The 18578-nt window shown below is 43.1% G+C and overlaps 1 protein-coding gene and 1 long non-coding RNA gene across 2 annotated transcripts in view; one reads left to right on the forward strand and one right to left on the reverse strand.

The window, feature by feature from the left end:
- LOC149972455 (uncharacterized) lies at positions 1-18489 on the forward strand. The gene is made up of 2 exons (XR_016490862.1): positions 1-1281; positions 14592-18489. It is a non-coding gene; the product is annotated as an uncharacterized LOC149972455 (long non-coding RNA).
- The window catches only part of LOC110502258 (leucine-rich repeat flightless-interacting protein 2-like), a 24001-nt gene continuing 16708 nt past the window's right edge, over positions 11286-18578 (reverse strand). Inside the window, exons 4-9 of the mRNA XM_090216521.1 lie at positions 14620-14752; positions 14372-14421; positions 14111-14231; positions 12474-12553; positions 12188-12292; positions 11286-12081 (exon numbers count right to left, since the gene is read on the reverse strand). Of these exons, the coding sequence (XP_090072647.1) occupies positions 11971-12081; positions 12188-12292; positions 12474-12553; positions 14111-14231; positions 14372-14421; positions 14620-14752 (600 nt within the window). The 3' untranslated portion in view covers positions 11286-11970. The remainder of the gene's footprint in view (positions 12082-12187; positions 12293-12473; positions 12554-14110; positions 14232-14371; positions 14422-14619; positions 14753-18578) is intronic.

Here is an 18578-nt window from a genome sequence, read left to right on the forward strand (position 1 = left end):
CACACCTGCGATCAGCTGTCAGTGGATATTGAGACAATTGTTTTAAAGATCTACAGCCACTTCTCCGTATCTGCTTCCTGAAGAGAGAAACTGAGTGCATTTTTTTGCCTTTGTTGACATTGAATGGAGGGAAATTCTGCGACATGTTTGCACACGATGGCTCTCTTCATACAGCTGTCGATCGTCTCCTGCAAAGTTGGCCAGCTCTTACTTCGTACTTCAGGTCCTTTGGGGAGACCTGTCCTGTGGCGCTGAAGAGTATTTTTTAGTATTTAGAAAAAAACGGAAGCTGCTGAGATTTATCTGTGCTTTTTCCACAACGTGGGGTGTGTTTTTGACCAACTTGTAACAAAGCTGGAGAAAACAACTCTCTGCATCACAGATGTTTACGAGGAAGTCCAACATTTCAAAATGAAGATGTTTCAGCGGAAACAGAACAGTTTTTTTGGATACCAGACCAAGCAGCTGATGGACAAACAATTGTCAGCACAAAGGTCCAAGCAGCAACAGGACTTTGTGAAGTTCTATGACACTGTCATTACATACATTTCCTGGTGAGAAATCAAACCACTTGTCAATGTAAAGGTGAAACTGAAACCGATCAGCCTCTGAGGACCTCTCCTTCACTGACCGGGAGCAGGTGGTGGTTGCCTTCAAAATGACAGAAACAGTCAGTATGGACCAACTCTATGAAGAGTATTGTGCCTGGAGGAAATGCAGAAAGACAGACAGAATATCACAAAATCCACCAGTGAGAAGTGGGTGGCAGTTTTCCAAAACCCAGGGAAAGACAACTTGATCAACATGTTCAGGATTGTCTCATTTGTCCTCAGTGTGCCAGACTCAAATGCCTTTGTGGAGAGGATTTTCTCTCTGATGACCAGCGGCGGCAGGGTAGCCTAGTGGTTAGAGCGTTGGACTAGTAACCGGAAGGTTGCGAGTTCAAACCCCCGAGCTGACAAGGTACAAATCTGTCGTTCTGCCCCTGAACAGGCAGTTAACCCACTGTTCCCAGGCCGTCATTGAAAATAAGAATTTGTTCTTAACTGACTTGCCTGGTTAAATAAAGGTAAAAAAAAAAAAAAAAAAAAAAAAAAGGTCAGACTCAAGAAACGGATGCAGCACAGAGGCTCTGTGACAGAGCTGATCAAAATTGAACTTCAAATATCTGTGAGCTGTGACTTGTCATGTAAGGACTTCTCTCTGGCTATGCATAAGGACAAAGGACTGCTTGAATCAGTCAAGAGCAGCAAAAAAATATCCATGGAAAAAGTAGACTTGGTGAGTGACTTGTGCCCCTCTTTTCCTCTTTTGCATTTGAAATGTTTTTTTTTTTTTGCTGTGAAGGTCCAAATTGTGAATTCTTTGATTATTTATTTTGAGGTTTATTCACATAAGTTGACATAATGATACAGTTTTAGTAAAGCTATAGACTAAATGGAATATAAAAATGTTTTGCCTTTCCAATTGACTAAGAATATTATATACACTGTATATTCATTCAAACACCATACCTACACTGCCGTGGCACCGTGCATTGGCACGCCACCTTTTGTCCCTTATTTGGTAGTGAGAAAGTTGGCAACCCTAGTGTCAACCCCCAGTGGACTCTGCTCAACACCACCAAATATAGGTCAGAACCACATATCTTAATGTACATGGCACATTCGTTGTACAGAGTTGCATGTAGAAGTGCTTTAATATGATATTTTTCTGCTATATAAATACATGCTAGAAGTATTCATATGAGGTTGCTCAAGGTTCTGAATATTTAGCTTATATTGTACGACTTCGGCAACCTTTGCATCTTGTGGTTATCTGTAAGTATGGCGCTCATCAATGCCTGGAAAATGAATTGAGGTGCCATACTAGAGATTGGTACTTTTCTTATAACCAGAGGCTGTGATTCTGGGCCTGTTTTCACTAATAGTTTTAGAGTGGGAGTTCTGATATAGGATCAGTTTAGCATTTCAGATCATAATGAATAAGATAAGGACAGGAAGGACCTGAGTCTAGATCAGACACTTTGAGAATACATGCACAAATACTTGGCTCTGAGTGAGTTTGTGACGTTGTATTGTTGCTGGAGCTTGCACCACTCTATGACCAGGCTTGTTTGCAGGAAGGAAATCTTGCTGGTTTGCCATTGCTGCTTGACAACTACACCCCTCGTATGGAGGGTCTGCCCATGTTCAACCTACATTTGGCTACTGGGGTGTGAACTGTGAACTATTCTTATCCATGACCATGTCCTATCAATATGTGATCAATATGTATCAATAAGTTCTTCTAGACTAGAGTGACTAATTGGAAGGTTTGTGTTACGTTGCGTAGATGAACTGGGACAATGACAAGGACATCCTGTTCTATTCCATCAGGAAACAGTACGTCCTAGAGGTGGAGGTAGGAGAGGGCAGGTATTTCACATGCACCATCTTGGGTTGTGTTCATTCGGAACCAAACAGAAGACAACGGACTGACATGGATGGACTTTGCCAATAACAAACTATCATTTGTGCTTTCTGTTGCATGCCTAATAAACACAACACTGTTGAGTGATTAGGATGGGCCTTGCACTTGTCAGTCTAATATAAGTGGGCAGTTGATGGCATCTAGGTTACATTTAGTAGGTACCAAGAAAGTATTCGGGAGCAAATCTTTTTGAAATGGAAGTACTGCCAGAATGCCAAATAGGAACCCAGTCTTGTGTTTTCAGTTTAAACTTTTGGTCCGATTAAAGGGATACTTTGGGGACTTTGTCTACTTCCCCAGAGTCAGATGAACTCGTGGATACCAGTTTCACGCACCAATGATAACTAGCATTAGCTAAAAAAATAAATATTTAAAAACGGCCGATTAATCGGTATCGGCTTTTTTTTGGTCCTCCAATAAATCGGTATTGGTATCGGCGTTGAAAAATCATAATCCGTCGACCTCTAGTCTGAATACTTTCCAAATACACTGTATAACAAAAAAATACTTGTGTATTATTTCGTATATTAAAGTATGTGGACACCCGTTTCTGACGGGTGTATAAATTCAATCACACAGCCTTGCTATCTCCATAGACAAACTTCGGCAGTAGAATGGCCTTACTTTAGAGCACAGTGACTTAACTTGGCACCGTCATAGGATGCTACCTTTCCAACAAGTCAGTTAGTCAAATGTCTGCCCTTCTAGAGCTGCCCCAGTCAACTGTAAGTGCTGTTATTGCGAAGTGGAAATGTCTAGGAGTAACAACGGCTCAGCCTTGAAGTGGTAGGCCACACAAGCTCACAGAACGGGACCGCTGAGTGCTGAATCACGTAAAACTCGTCTGTTCTCGGTTGCAACACTCACTACAGAGTTCCAAACTGCAACTGGAAGCAATGTCAGCACAAAAAAACGGTTTGTCGGGAGTTTCATGAAATGGGTTTTCATGGCAGAGCAGCCGCACATAAGCCTAAGATCACAATGCCAAGTGTCGACTGGAGTGCTGTAAACTCAAAATGTTGGTTACAACAAAGGGAACTGACAAAGAAAATCACTAACAACCAAACAATACAGAAAGGGGTTCAAAACGGGTTCTGAAAGGCACCCACTGAAAGTTGGCATAAGCCCCTAGTAATGGGTTCTAAAAGACAACCACCATGGATGCCCACTAGGTTTGCCTCTCCAAAGACAAACTAAAAGAAACTTAGGATAGAGAGCAAAAAGACTATGGAGCAAAACAGACAGGGGTTAACACCAAAACTCAGGCTTCTTTAAAACTTAAATAGGTAGAGCTCAAAATTCCACCATAGCAACACCCACCCGTAGCATGCGCTCCAGCAGGTATATTGCACTGGTCATCCCCAAAGCAAACACTTATTTTGGCTGCCTTTCCTTCCAGTTCTCTGCTGTCAACGACTGGAACAAATTGCAAAAATCTGAAGCTGGAGTCTTATATCTTCCTCTCTAAATTTAAGCATCAGCTGTCAGAGCAGCTTACCGGTCACTGTACCTGTACACAGCCCATCTGTAGATAGCACAGCCCCACACCTCATCCCCATATTATTACTTAGCCTCTTGCTCTTTTGCACCCCAGTACTTGCACATCATCATCTGCACATCTATCACTCCAGTATTAATGCTAAATCGTAATTATTTCGCCTCTATGGCCTATTTATTGCCTACCTCCCTACATTTGCACACACTGTAAATCTATTTTTCTATTTTCCTTTCTATTGTTGTTATTGACTGTAGGTTTGTTTATCCCATGTGAAACTCTGTTGTTTTTGTCACACTGCTTTGCTTTATCTTGACCAGGTCGCAGTTGTAAATGAGAACTTGTTCACAACTGGTCAACCTGGTTAAATAAAAGGTGAAATAAAAACATTAAAACATTCAAGTGTAGCTCTCTCCAACATCTCTAAAGCTCCACTGGAGCACTGGGCTAGCCACTCCTAAATAGCACCTGGGCCAACACAGGTGAAACACATTCCCACTAACGAGATGGCAACCAACAGAGGTGTTACACATACTGACTGACGAGGTGACACCAATCGATGCACGTACATGCCGTACATGCTATAAGTGCTAAAGTCCAACTTCATAAAATAAATGGAAAAACCAAAACCAAAGTTTGCTCACCACCAATAGAAAACAACTTCCATCATCAACTTAAATGCATCGCTACTTATGCATCGCCTTCTCCAAAATAAAGGAGCTGTCAATCATTAAATACACGACAAAAACAGCCACTTTATATAAAATATTATATATAATATTTTATATAGCTGCTGAAAACGTAGACGTTTTGAAAAACATACATATTTCTATTACTCTAATCCCCCTGGAACGAGTGCAACCAAAACAATATTCATATCTAAAACGGCAAAACGTACAGTCAAAATAAATGGTGAGCCAGGGCTACACACAGGCTAAAGACAACACAAAACTTATGAACTGACCACCCTTGAAAGATAATCAACAACCAAGTTGTCCTTACCACAGACTTGTCTGATTTCAAAGGGAAACTCCTACAATATTCTTAGTAACTTTCCTCTCTTTAAAGGGTTCACTCGATAGGCATGCTGTTGGATTGGGGCAGAGTCCCCAACGTCAATGTCATGCTCGAGTACATTTGGTTGGGTTGGCACGTCTGAGAATAAACCCTAGTATTCTAAAAGCAGTGGAACAATGTTGCCTTTTTCCTCCGGAGACAAGTATGCCAAAAATAAGTTACTCAACCGTTCAACTGGCACAGGGTGTATTGGACCTTCCTCATACTATTGAGAAGACTATAGTCAACGGTGAAAGCAATGGCCACAGGCAGAACATGATTACTGGTTTCCACCAACTTTGCCTCGGATCGTAGTGGATGAAGTGTGGTTTCAACATGTTGACATGACACAGCCGAGTTTCTCTTGAGCTCTGGCGTGGCATTGATGTAATCCAGATTACAATTTTTTTTAATTATGAGGTAAGGGCCTGAAAAGTGAACCTGCAACGGTGACCCCAGAGAACGGGCAACAAAACCAGGACATACCCCATGCGAAAGTGCGGTTTCGGGCCTTTCGATCTTACCAAACTTTCCTTTTAGTTTGCGCCTTCTCAAGATTCTCACTGGCAAACTCACAGGCATGGTGTAACCTTGGTGTAACGTCAACAAAACTAAGGAGATGATTGTGGACTTCAGGAAACAGCAGAGGGAACACCCCCCTATCCACATCGATGGAACAGTAGTGGAGAGGGTAGCAAGTTTTAAGTTCCTCGGCATACACATCACAGACAAACTGAATTGGTCCACTCACACAGACAGCATTGTGAAGAAGGCGCAGCAGCGCCTCTTCAACCTCAGGAGGCTGAAGAAATTTGGCTTGTCACCAAATGCACTCACAAACTTCTACAGATGCACAATCGAGAGCATCCTGGCGGGTTGTATCACCGCCTGGTACGGCAACTGCTCCGCCCTCAACCGTAAGGCTCTCCAGAGGGTAGTGAGGTCTACACAACGCATCACCGGGGGCAAACTACCTGCCCTCCAGGACACCTACACCACCCGATGTCACAGGAAGGCCATAAAGATTATCAAGGACATCAACCACCCGAGCCACTGCCTGTTCACCCCGCTATCATCCAGAAGGCGAGGTCAGTACAGGTGCATCAAAGCTGGGACCGAGAGACTGAAAAACAGCTTCTATCTCAAGGCCATCAGACTGTTAAACAGCCACCACTAACATTGAGTGGCTGTCGCCAACACACTGACACTGACTCAACTCCAGCCACTTTAATAATGGGAAATGATGTAAATATATCACTAGCCACTTTAAACAATGCTACCTTATATAATGTTACTTACCCTACATTATTCATCTCATATGCATACGTATATACTGTACTCTATATCATCGACTGTATCCTTATGTAATACATGTATCACTAGCCACTTTAACTATGCCACTTTGTTTACATACTCATCTCATATGTATATACTGTACTCGATACCATCTACTGTATCTTGCCTATGCTGCTCTGTACCATCACTCATTCATATATCCTTATGTACATATTCTTTATCCCCTCACTGTGTACAAGACAGTAGTTTTGGAATTGTTAGTTAGATTACTTGTTGGTTATTACTGCATTGTCGGAACTAGAAGCACAAGCATTTCGCTACACTCGCATTAACATCTGCTAACCATGTGTATGTGACAAATAAAATTTGATTTGATTTGACCTGTATTGAAAAGTGCTAACATGCTCTGACAAATTTGTTTAAGGGGTCGCCCTGCAACAATCCTTCTCTCAGCAAACTCAAAGAGTTCATTCGGACTAAACTCGAGAGATTCCTGAACAGCCTCACGTGCTGCAAATAGCACACAAGGGACCCCTTCATCTGAGTCTCTCAAACTCAAAGCAAAAGTCTGATGAAATCTCTCAAGAGCACCTTGAGTCTCAGGGTGGTAGGCACACCAAAACTCAGGCTTCTTTCAAACTTATATAAGTTGTGCTCGAAATCGCACCACAGCTGAAGTGTAGCTCTCCCCCAACATCTCTCATCAGCACTAGGCCAGCCAATCCTAAATATTACCTGGGTCAACACAGGTGAAACACCTTCCCACTAACATGACAACCAGCACAGGTGTAACGCATACTGACTGATGAGGTGACACCAATCAGTGCGCCCAACAGTGGCGACCCATCATTCAGGGCCTGTTTTACATGTTATACAGGTTAGTTGAGGTAATTTGTAAATTGACTAAAGGGGGGGGGAGGTCAATTTATATAGTCTGGGTGGCCGTTTCATTAACTGTTCAGCAGTCTTATGGCTTGGGGGTAGAAGCTGTGAAGGAGCCTTTTGTTCCTAGCAGAAAGAACAGTCTATGATTTGGGTGACTGGAGTCTTTGACAATTATTTGGGCCTTCCTCTGACACCGCCTAGTATATAGGTCCTGGATGTCAGGAAGCTTGGCCCCAGTGATGTACTGGGACGTATGCACTACCCTCTGTAGCACCTTAAGGTCAGACGCCGAGCGTTTGTCATACCAGGTGGTGATGCCACCAGTCAGGAATCAGGATGCTCTCGATGGTGCAGCTGTAGAACTTTTTGAGGATCTGGGGACCCATGCCAAATATTTTCAGTCCCCTAAGGTGAAAAAGGTGTTGTTGTGCCCTCTTCACACCTGTCTTGGTGTGTTTTGGACCATGATAGTTTGTTGATGATATGGACAACAAGGAACTTGAACATCTCAACCCACTCCATTTCATTAAGAATTACCCGTTGAGTAAAATCTTGACAAAACGTCAAAACAGAGCTTGAGGGCATGTTCATATGTCCTATAAGAATGGACCCATGGCTATTTGTACTGGGTGTCGTCAGGGAACAGGCCCTCACTTACTTTAGCACAGCTCAATCTTATTAAAAAAGTATTATTTGTGACCTGCAAATGCACTCTCCTTAACTGGATAAAACATCAGCCACCAACAATAAATCAGTGTATTGTGAGGTCTTCAAAGTGTTACCACTGGAGAAAATTAGTGCTAGGAACAAAGGATATTCCTATACAATGTGGGACCCCTTTATGCTATCTCTTCCCCCTAATCTTGCAGATAACCTGAGAATTATCAATATAAAAATTAGATTAATTTATGGGTCAACCGGACCTCGGTCACTTTCTTGTATAAAATAGATGTCTTGTTGTGTAGGTATTTTACACACTACAGCCACATGTTTTGCGAGTCAAATTATTAAAGGTATGTAAGGAAGAAAAACAAAGTGTTAATGAAATGTAAAAAATTAAAAACAGAGAACTGAAAGGGAATGTATAATTATTGTTTTGGTGTTTGTTGGTTATGTTACCGTTTTGGAATTCAAAAATATGTACATACTGTATGTACAATTTGTTGATGTTGACCTGAAACAAGGAAAATTATATAACAATAATAAAAAACATCCAACAATTTGTTCATGATTGATGGAAAAACTGAACAAAAAAGGGTAGTTTATATCTGGTATACAGCTTATTCAGAGTGCAGTAGGTGCCCCAGTCACAATCACTGTGTGGTCCTGAGACTTGAAACTGCTTGGCTTTCAGAGCAGTGAACAAGGTTTGAGGAGAAAGTGGTATTGTCTGACCTCAGAGAGCCTTTTTATGTCTCTATTTGGTTTGGTCACAGTGTGATTTGGGGTGGGCATTCTATGTTTTTGCTTTCTATGATTTTGTATTTCTATGTTTTGGCCGGGCATGGTTCTCAATCAGGGACAACTGTCTATCGTTCTCTGATTGGGAACCATACTTAGGTAGCCCTTTTCCCTCCTTTCAGGGCACATAGCCCTTAAGCTTCACGGTTGTTTTGTGGTTTGTCTGCATCATTTCTAATAAAGGGAATATGTACGCTCACCACGCTGGTCCTCTTCATTCGACGGCCGTGACAGGTATGTAGTGCTGTCTTCTGTTGATGTTACTTGCCTTTTTTTTTGCGCAAAGAACCTCGATTCATCACTCCTCTTCCAAAGAGAATTCAATACATAACCCATGCAAAAAAAATAAATCCACCTTATATACACTGCTCAAAAAAAATAAAGGGAACACTTAAACAACACAATGTAACTCCAAGTGTTACGAATCCCTTTTGGCCCGACAGTCTAGGGGGGATGATAATGAGACCCGTAACATAACTCATGCAAATTATAATTGTGACAAAGTAAAAGTGAGAACGAAATAACCACGACTACTGAATTCTACCGTCAAACTCGGGGTTCATTAATAAACACACGGTAATGGGGGGAGCAGGAAAAGGGGCTGAGCTGGACCCAAGGAAAGAAACAATAAGTATCCAAAAACACCCCTAAGCTAGACTAGCCTACTTTAACAACAGCTAACTAACCAAAAATACAGTGGGTGGTCCGCCCAGTTCTAACTAGTGTATTTAACAAAGTCTACCTACGGGTAGTGTATGCCCATGGGCGACTTGTCTTGGTTTCCCCTTTTCCCACCAGCAATCAAACACAAACACCATAATCAAAAACAATACTCACAGGTGATGACAAAGTGCTATGGAGGTGCTCAAACAAAAGAGAGGTTAATACACAAAGAGAGCGTGCAACACAGAGACCTACAGACATGGCATTTACAGAGAGATTGAGCTTTAGAGCAAACAACAGATGGGGTTTTTAAACCAAGAGAAAGGAACTGTGATAGGGTAGGAAACAGGAGGAGGTGTGTCTTCTGATTGATGATTGGATTGGTGACTGATTGGGGAGTGATGATTTTCACCTGTGAGGGGAGAAGGAGAGAAAAGAACACCGGACACACACACACAGACACAGGATACACACACAGGATACTTGTATCCGTAACACAAGTCAATCACACTTCTGTGAAATCAAACTGTCCACTTAGGAAGCAATACTGATTGACAAATTTCACATGCTGTTGTGCAAGTGGAATAGACAACAGGTGGAAATTATAGGCAATTAGCAAGACACCCCCAATAAAGGAGTGGTTCTGCAGGTGGTGACCACAGACCCCTTCTCAGTTCCTATGCTTCCTGGCTGATGTTTTGGTCACTTTTGAATGCTGGCGGTGCTTTCACTCTAGTGGTAGCATGAGACGGAGTCTACAACCCACACAAGTGGCTCAAGTAGTGCAGCTCATCCAGGATGGCACATCAATGCGAGCTGTGGCAAGAAGGTTTGCTGTGTCTGTCAGCGTAGTGTCCAGAGTATGGAGGCACTACCAGGAGACAGGCCAGTACATCAGGAGACGTGGAGGACAACAACCCAGCAGCAGGACCGCTACCCTCGCCTTTGTGCAAGGAGGAGCACTGCCAGAGCCCTGCAAAATGACCTTCAGCAAGCCACAAATGTGCATGTGTCTGCTTAAACGGTCAGAAACAGACTCCATGAGGGTGGTATGAGGGCCCGACGTGCACAGGTGGGGGTTGTGCTTAGAGCCCAATGCCGTGCAGGACGTTTGGCATTTGCCAGAGAACACCAAGATTGGCAAATTCGCCACTGGCGCCCTGTGCTCTTCACAGATGAAAGCAGGTTCACACTGAGCACATGTGACAGACGTGACAGAGTCTGGAGACGCCGTGGAGAACGTTCTGCTGCCTGCAACATCCTCCAGCATGACCGGTTTGGCGGCGGGTCAGTCATGGTGTGGTTTGGCATTTCTTTGGGGGGCCGCACATCCCTCCATGGGATTGCCAGAGGTAGCCTGACTGCCATTAGGTACTGAGATGAGATCCTCAGACCCCTTGTGAGACCATATGCTGGTGCGGTTGGCCCTGGGTTCCTCCTAATGCAAGACAATGCTAGACCTCATGTGGCTGGAGTGTGTCAGCAGTTCCTGCAAGAGGAAGGTATTGATGCTATGGACTGGCCCGCCCGTTCCCCAGACATGAATCCAATTGAGCACATCTGGGACATCATGTCTCGCTCCATCCACCAATGCCACGTTGCACCACAGACTGTCCAGGAGTTGGCGGATGCTTTAGTCCAGGTCTGGGAGGAGATCCCTCAGGAGACCATCTGCCACCTCATCAGGAGCATGCCCAGGCGTTGTAGGGAGGTCATACAGGCACGTGGAGGCCACACACACTACTGAGCCTCATTTTGACTTGTTTTAAGGACATTACATCAAAGTTGGATCAGCCTGTAGTGTGGTTTTCCACTTTAATTTTGTGTGACTCCAAATCCAGACCTCCATGGGTTGATAAATTTGATTTTCATTGATAATTTGTGATTGTTGTCAGCACATTCAACTATGTAAAGGAAAAAAGTATTTAATAAGAATATCATTCATTCAAATCTAGGATGTGTTATTTTAGTGTTCCCTTTATTTTTTTGAGCAGTGTATATACACACAGTTGTTATTTGCACATTTATTTTCAAGAAATCTTTTAAAATACATATTTTTTACATTCAATAAAATCTCAAAACAATTGGTTCTATATTTAATCAAATCATGACTGCACCTTTAAATACATTTTGTACAAGTTATTATATTTGTTTAGAATCTTAAGATAATGTAAAACCCTCAGTCTCTAGGTGTGAGAAGGCACTTCACTGTGTGAGGAATTATAGATAGGTGCAGGCCAGAGAGCAGCTGTGAGGGTTTAACCGTTCAAAATAGTCATTTATGCAACTTATCAAAAAATACAAAACACAAATAGCCAAGCACCCAGCCAGAGAGAATTAAAACCTTGTGAATAATATGTAGTCCAGTAATGAGTTGCGAATTTCTTAAGATTCATCTTCCCCTAATAACTATGGTTTAATAGGTTGAGTCTCCCTTCGAAAGACACTGGCACACAAGACAAACCAATGCCTATATTTTATTTAAAAAAATACTTTTGCCTCTCTGCTACCAGTGTTTTTTTCTGTAAGTGTTTTTGGTTTTGCTACACAAGTGTTCCTGAGGAAGAATGGAAATGTGCTCCAGATGCAATATGGCAGTCAAAGGTACGAGTTTAACAGCTTCTGTGGCAATCCAGCGGCCTTCACTGCTGAGACAGAAGGGCGTTCCGATTGGCCTTCATCTTCTCAAGGCGCTTTACTAGGTGGTTGTTGGTCAGCTCCATCTCCTCAAACTTATCTAGTGCAATCTGCAGCTGTGGGGGAAAAAATAGGGGAATGGTTAGAAAAAAAGCTTAGACTGTTTTATGTCAAATCAAACATCAGCCACTGAAATTTTTTGATCTTTTTTTTGTTCCTTACCTCTCTTTGAAGTTTCCTTTTTTCAATTTTCAGTTCATCTTCTATTTTCTCTGAGTTATTAGCTAATGCCTTGTATCTGCACACTTGTCCTTCAAGTCTGTTGATCTAGGTATGAGGATAATAAAACAAAAACAAATTAAACACAACCTTCACATTTGAAGCTGACATTTATTTTCATTTTCTCATTCAAACACAAATGTATTTATATTCATGTGTCTGGTTCAGCAGTTTGCATTTGGTCAGCTCGGGTACATATGGAAAGTATGTCAGTGTTTCCATGACTTACGTTTTGTTCCATTATTCGCATTTCCTGTTCTGCCTTCGAGAGCTTGAACTTGTATTCACTTATCTGTCTGTTGGCATCTCCTGCAGACAGTAAAATATTAGAACGTTTGAGTTAGTACATTTACATTACACAGGACAAGGGAATTAAGATGTGAGCCTTGCTGTTAGTTTATTTTTGGCAGTGTATGTTTAATGTAAAGAGAGCCTTTTAGTGAGTGTGCATATGCTTTGTATCAATGGTGACATGTATGCCTTTGTACAGTGCCTTGCGAAAGTATTCGGCTCCCTTGAACTTTGCGACCTTTTGCCACATTTCAGGCTTCAAACCATAAAGATATAAAACTGTATTTTTTTGTGAAGAATCAACAACAAGTGGGACACAATCATGAAGTGGAACGACATTTATTGGACATTTAAAACTTTTTTAACAAATCAAAACTGAAAAATTGGACGTGCAAAATTATTCAGCCCCCTTAAGTTAATACTTTGTAGCGCCACCTTTTGCTGCGATTACAGCTGTAAGTCGCTTGGGGTATGTCTCTATCAGTTTTGCACATAGAGAGACTGAAATGTTTTCCCATTCCTCCTTGCAAAACAGCTCGAGCTCAGTGAGGTTGGATGGAGAGCATTTGTGAACAGCAGTTTTCAGTTCTTTCCACAGATTCTCGATTGGATTCAGGTCTGGACTTTGACTTGGCCATTCTAACACCTGGATATGCTTATTTTTGAACCATTCCATTGTAGATTTTGCTTTATGTTTTGGATCATTGTCTTGTTGGAAGACAAATCTCCGTCCCAGTCTCAGGTCTTTTGCAGACTCCATCAGGTTTTCTTCCAGAATGGTCCTGTATTTGGCTCCATCCATCTTCCCATCAATTTTAACCATCTTCCCTGTCCCTGCTGAAGAAAAGCAGGCCCAAACCATGATGCTGCCACCACCATGTTTGACAGTGGGGATGGTGTGTTCAGGATGATGAGCTGTGTTGCTTTTACGCCAAACATAACGTCTTGCATTGTTGCCAAAAAGTTCAATTTTGGTTTCATCTGACCAGAGCACCTTCTTCCACATGTTTGGTGTGTCTCCCAGGTGGCGTGTGGCAAACTTTAAACAACACTTTTTATGGATATCTTTAAGAAATGGCTTTCTTCTTGCCACTCTTCCATAAAGGCCAGATTTGTGCAATATACGACTGATTGTTGTCCTATGGACAGAGTCTCCCACCTCAGCTGTAGATCTCTGCAGTTCATCCAGAGTGATCATGGGCCTCTTGGCTGCATGTCTGATCAGTCTTCTCCTTGTATGAGCTGAAACATTGGATCATTCAGAGATCCTCACTGAACTTCAGGAGAGAGTTTGCTGCACTGAAAGTAAAGGGGCTGAATAATTTTGCACGCCCAATTTTTCAGTTTTTGATTTGTTAAAAAAGTTTGAAATATCCAATAAATGTCGTTCCACTTCATGATTGTGTCCCACTTGTTGTTGATTCTTCACAAAAAAATAAAGTTTTATATCTTTATGTTTGTGGCAAAAGGTCGCAAAGTTCAAGGGGGCCGAATACTTTCGCAAGGCACTGTATGTTTTCAATGGTGTGAATGGTAGTGTGAACTTTTGTAGGTTTGGGTAGGAACCGAACTTACTTTGCATCTCAATGAAGTGCAGGTCAGTGCCATTCTCCATCCTCTCACCATCTGTGAAGGCATTCTCCATCTTGGAGTGCTTCTGCATTTCATCCTCCAGTTGCATTTTCAACTTCCTGATCTAAGGGACAACACACAGAATGGACAGCATGACTTATAGCTGAACAGACAGTTAAAAAAGACATGAGAAAATAGTCAAGAGGAAACTAGTATAGCCCTGCCAGACATCACTGGGGTTGAAGAGGAAAATTACACATGTACCTGGGCTAAGAGTTTGTCCTTTTCATCCGCAAACGTTTGTATTCTAACATCTGCAAAGGAGAAAAAATATGATAATTATAAAAAAGGTGCCTTGCAACTATGACCGCAGCATCATTGTGCTAAAATAACAATGAAGTGCGCCCCCTGGTGTATTATTGACTGAATAACACATGTACATCACCGATATTAATTCATTTATTTCTCCCACCGCTCCCTTTAGGAGAACCTGTTCTTTCCCTTCCACTCACCCAGAGACCCTTCTCCTGCTGACTCCAGCACCTGGCCAGCCTCCCGTGTGACCACGGTGATCCCTGCGGCTGGGTCGTTATGGTTGATGTCCCCGTTAGGCATTCCCTCTGGGATGATGGCCAGACCGTGTTTCTAAGGAGTCAAAGGTACACAGGGTTAAAAGAGGATCTCAACACAGAGGGGCAATGTCCCAATATCCACACTAGCATACCACTCAGTGTGAATTGAAAGTATGTTCATTGAAAATTGGCCTAGAGTGAGGCAGCAGAGGAGGGTTTACAACTTAATGTATTTCAGAGTTTGAAATGCAATAAGCCACAGAGCTGTATGAAGTAATGGTTTACTGAGGGTTCCATTGCTTGTACACAGACTGACAGACACACAGCATACACTTAGTATACAAAACATTAAGAACACCTGCTCTTTCCATGACAGACTGAACAGGTGAAAGCTATGATTCCTTATTGATGTCACTTGTTAAATCCACTTCACTCAGTGTAAATTCAGAGGAGATGACAGATTAAATAAGGATTTTAAGACTTGAGACATGGATTGTCGTTCTTTGCTTCACGGAAACATGGCTCACTCGAGAGACTATTGGAGTCGGTGCAGCCAGCTGGTTTCTTCACGCATCGCGCCGACAGAAAAAAGCATCTTTCTGGTAATGTTGTGAATGGTAATGTATGTTTTGAATGGTAGTGTGAACTTTTGTAGGTTTGGGCAGGAACGGGACTTACTTTGCATCTCAATGAAGTAGGGGGTATGCCTTATGATTAACGAGACGTGGTGTGATCAAGTCCTTCTGTTCACCTGACTTACAATTCCTCACAATCAAATGTCGACCGCATTATCTACCAAGGGAATTCTCTTCAATTATGATCACAGCCGTATATATTCCCCCCCAAGCAGACACATCGATGGCCCTGAACGAACTTTATTTGACTATGTAAACTTTAAACCACATATCCTGAGGCTGCATTCATTGTAGCTGGGGATTTTAACAAGGCTAATCTGAAAACAAGACTCCCTAAATTCTATCATCATATCGATTGCACAACCAGGGCTGGTAAAACCCTGGATCATTGTTATTCTAACTTCTGCGACGCATAAGGCCCTCCCCCGCCCTCCTTTCGGAAAAGCTGACCACGACTCCATTTTGTTGCTTCCAGCCTACAGAGACTAAAACAAGAAGCTCCCGCGCTCAGGTCTGTTCAACGCTGGTCCGACCAATCTGATTCCACGCTTCAAGACTGGTTCGATCACGTGGATTGGGATATGTTCCGCAATGCGTCCAACAACATTGACAAATACGCTGATTCGGTCAGCGAGTTCCTTAGAAAGTGCATTGACGATGTTATACCCAAAGCAACGATTACAACATTCCCAAACCAGAAACCGTGGATTGATGGCAGCATTCGCGCGAAACTGAAAGCGCGAACCACTGCTTTTAACCAGGGCAAGGTGACCGGAAACATGACCGAATACAAACAGTGTAGCTATTCCCTCCGCAAGGCAATCAAACATGCTAAGCGTCAGTATACAGACAAAGTAGTCGCAATTCAACGGCTCAGACACAAGAGGTATGTGGCAGGGACTACAGTCAATCACGGATTACAAAAAGAAAACCAGCCCCGTCACGGACCAGGATGTCTTGCTCCCAGACAGACTAAATCACTTCTTTGCTCGCTTTGAGGTCAATACAGTGCCACTGACATGGCCCGCTACCAAAACCTGCAGACTCTCCTTCACTGCAGCCGACGTGAGTAAAACATTTAAACGTGTTAACCCTCGATAGGCTGCAGGCCCAGACGGCATCCCCAGCCGCATCCTCAGAGCATGCGCAGACCAGCTGGCTGGTGTGTTTACGGACATTCAATCAATCCTTATAGCAGTCTGCTGATCCCACATGCTTCAAGAGGGCCACCATTGTTCCTGTTCCCAAGAAAGCTAAGGTAACTGAGCTAAACGACTACCGCCCCGTAGCACTCACTTCCGTCATCATGAAGTTCTTTGAGAGACTAGTCAAGGACCATATCACCTCCACCCTACCTGACACCCTAGACCCACTCCAATTTGCTTACCGCCCCAATAGGTCCACAGACGACGCGATCGCAACCACACTGCACACTGCCCTAACCCATCTGAACAAGAGGAATACCTATGTGAGAATGCTGTTCATCGACTACAGCTCAGCATTTAACACCATAGTACCCTCCAAACTGGTCATCAAGCTCGAGACCCTGGGTCTCGACCCCGCCCTGTGCAACTGGGTACTGGACTTCCTGACGGGCCGCCCCCAGGAGGTGAGGGTAGGTAACAATCTCCATCCCGCTGATCCTCAACACTGGGGCCCCACAAGGGTGCGTTCTGAGCCCTCTCCTGTACTCCCTGTTCACCCACGACTGCGTGGCCATGCACGCCTCAACTCACTCATCAAGTTTGCGGACAACACTGCAGTGGTAGGCTTGATTAACAACAACGACGAGACGGCCAACAGGGAGGAGGTGAGGGCCCTCGGAGTGTGGTGTCAGGAAAATAACCTCACACTAAACGTCAACAAACGAGATGATTGTGGACTTCAGGAAACAACAGCAGAGGGAGCACCCCCCTATCATTACACATCGACGGGACAGTAGTGGAGAGGGTCGTAAGTTTTAAGTTCCTCGGCGTACACATCACGGACAAGCTGAATTGGTCCACCCACACAGACAGCGTTGTGAAGAAGGCGCAGCAGCGCCTCTTCAACCTCAGGAGGCTGAAGAAATTTGGCTTGTCACCAAAAGCACTCAAACTTCTACAGATGCACAATTGAGAGCATCCTGTCGGGCTGTATCACCGCCTGGTATGGCAACTGCTCTGCCCACAACCATAAGGCTCTCCAGAGGGTAGTGAGGTCTGCACAACGCATCACCGGGGGCAAACTACCTGCCCTCCAGGACACCAACACCACACGATGTCACAGGAAGGCCATAAAGACCATCAAGGACAACAACCACCCGAGCCACTGCCTGTTCACCCCACTATCATCCAGAAGGCGAGGTCAGTACAGGTGCATCAAAGCAGGGACCGAGATACTGAAAAACAGCTTCTATCTCAAGGCCATCAGACTGTTAAACAGCCACCACTAACATTGAGGGGCTGCTGCCAACATACTGACTCAACTCCAGCCACTTTAATATTGGAGAAATGTATGTAAAATATGTATGACTAGCCACTTTAAACAATGCCACTTAATATAATGTTTACATACCCTACATTACTCATCTCACACGCTCCAGCAGGTATATCTCTCTAGTCACCCCCAAAACCAATTCTTTCTTTGGCCGCCTCTCTTTCCAGTTCTCTGCTGCCAATGACTGGAACGAACTACAAAAATCTCTGAAACTGGAAACACTTTATCTCCCTCACTAGCTTTAAGCACCAACTGTCAGAGCAGCTCACAGATTACTGCACCTGTACATAGCCCACCTATAATTTAGCCCAAACAACTACCTCTTTCCCAACTGTATTTAATTAATTTATTTATTTTGCTCCTTTGCACCCCATTATTTTTATTTCTACTTTGCACATTCTTCCATTGCAAAACTACCATTCCAGTGTTTTACTTGCTATATTGTATTTACCTTGCCACCATGGCCTATTTTGCCTTTACCTCCATTCTCACCTCATTTGCTCACATTGTATATATACTTGTTTATACTGTATTATTGACTGTATGTTTGTTTTACTCCATGTGTAACTCTGTGTCGTTGTATCTGTCGAACTGCTTTGCTTTATCTTGGCCAGGTCGCAATTGTAAATGAGAACTTGTTCTCAACTTGCCTACCTGGTTAAATAAAGGTAAAATAAATAAATAAATAAAAATCTCATATGTATATACTGTACTCGATACCATCTACTGCATCTTCCCTATGCCGTTCTGTACCATCACTCATTCATATATCTTTATGTACATATT

The sequence above is a fragment of the Oncorhynchus mykiss genome, chromosome 23, assembly GCF_057628025.1.
Source record: "Oncorhynchus mykiss isolate SJ-2025 chromosome 23, ASM5762802v1, whole genome shotgun sequence".
NCBI classification, from domain to species: Eukaryota; Metazoa; Chordata; class Actinopteri; order Salmoniformes; family Salmonidae; genus Oncorhynchus; species Oncorhynchus mykiss.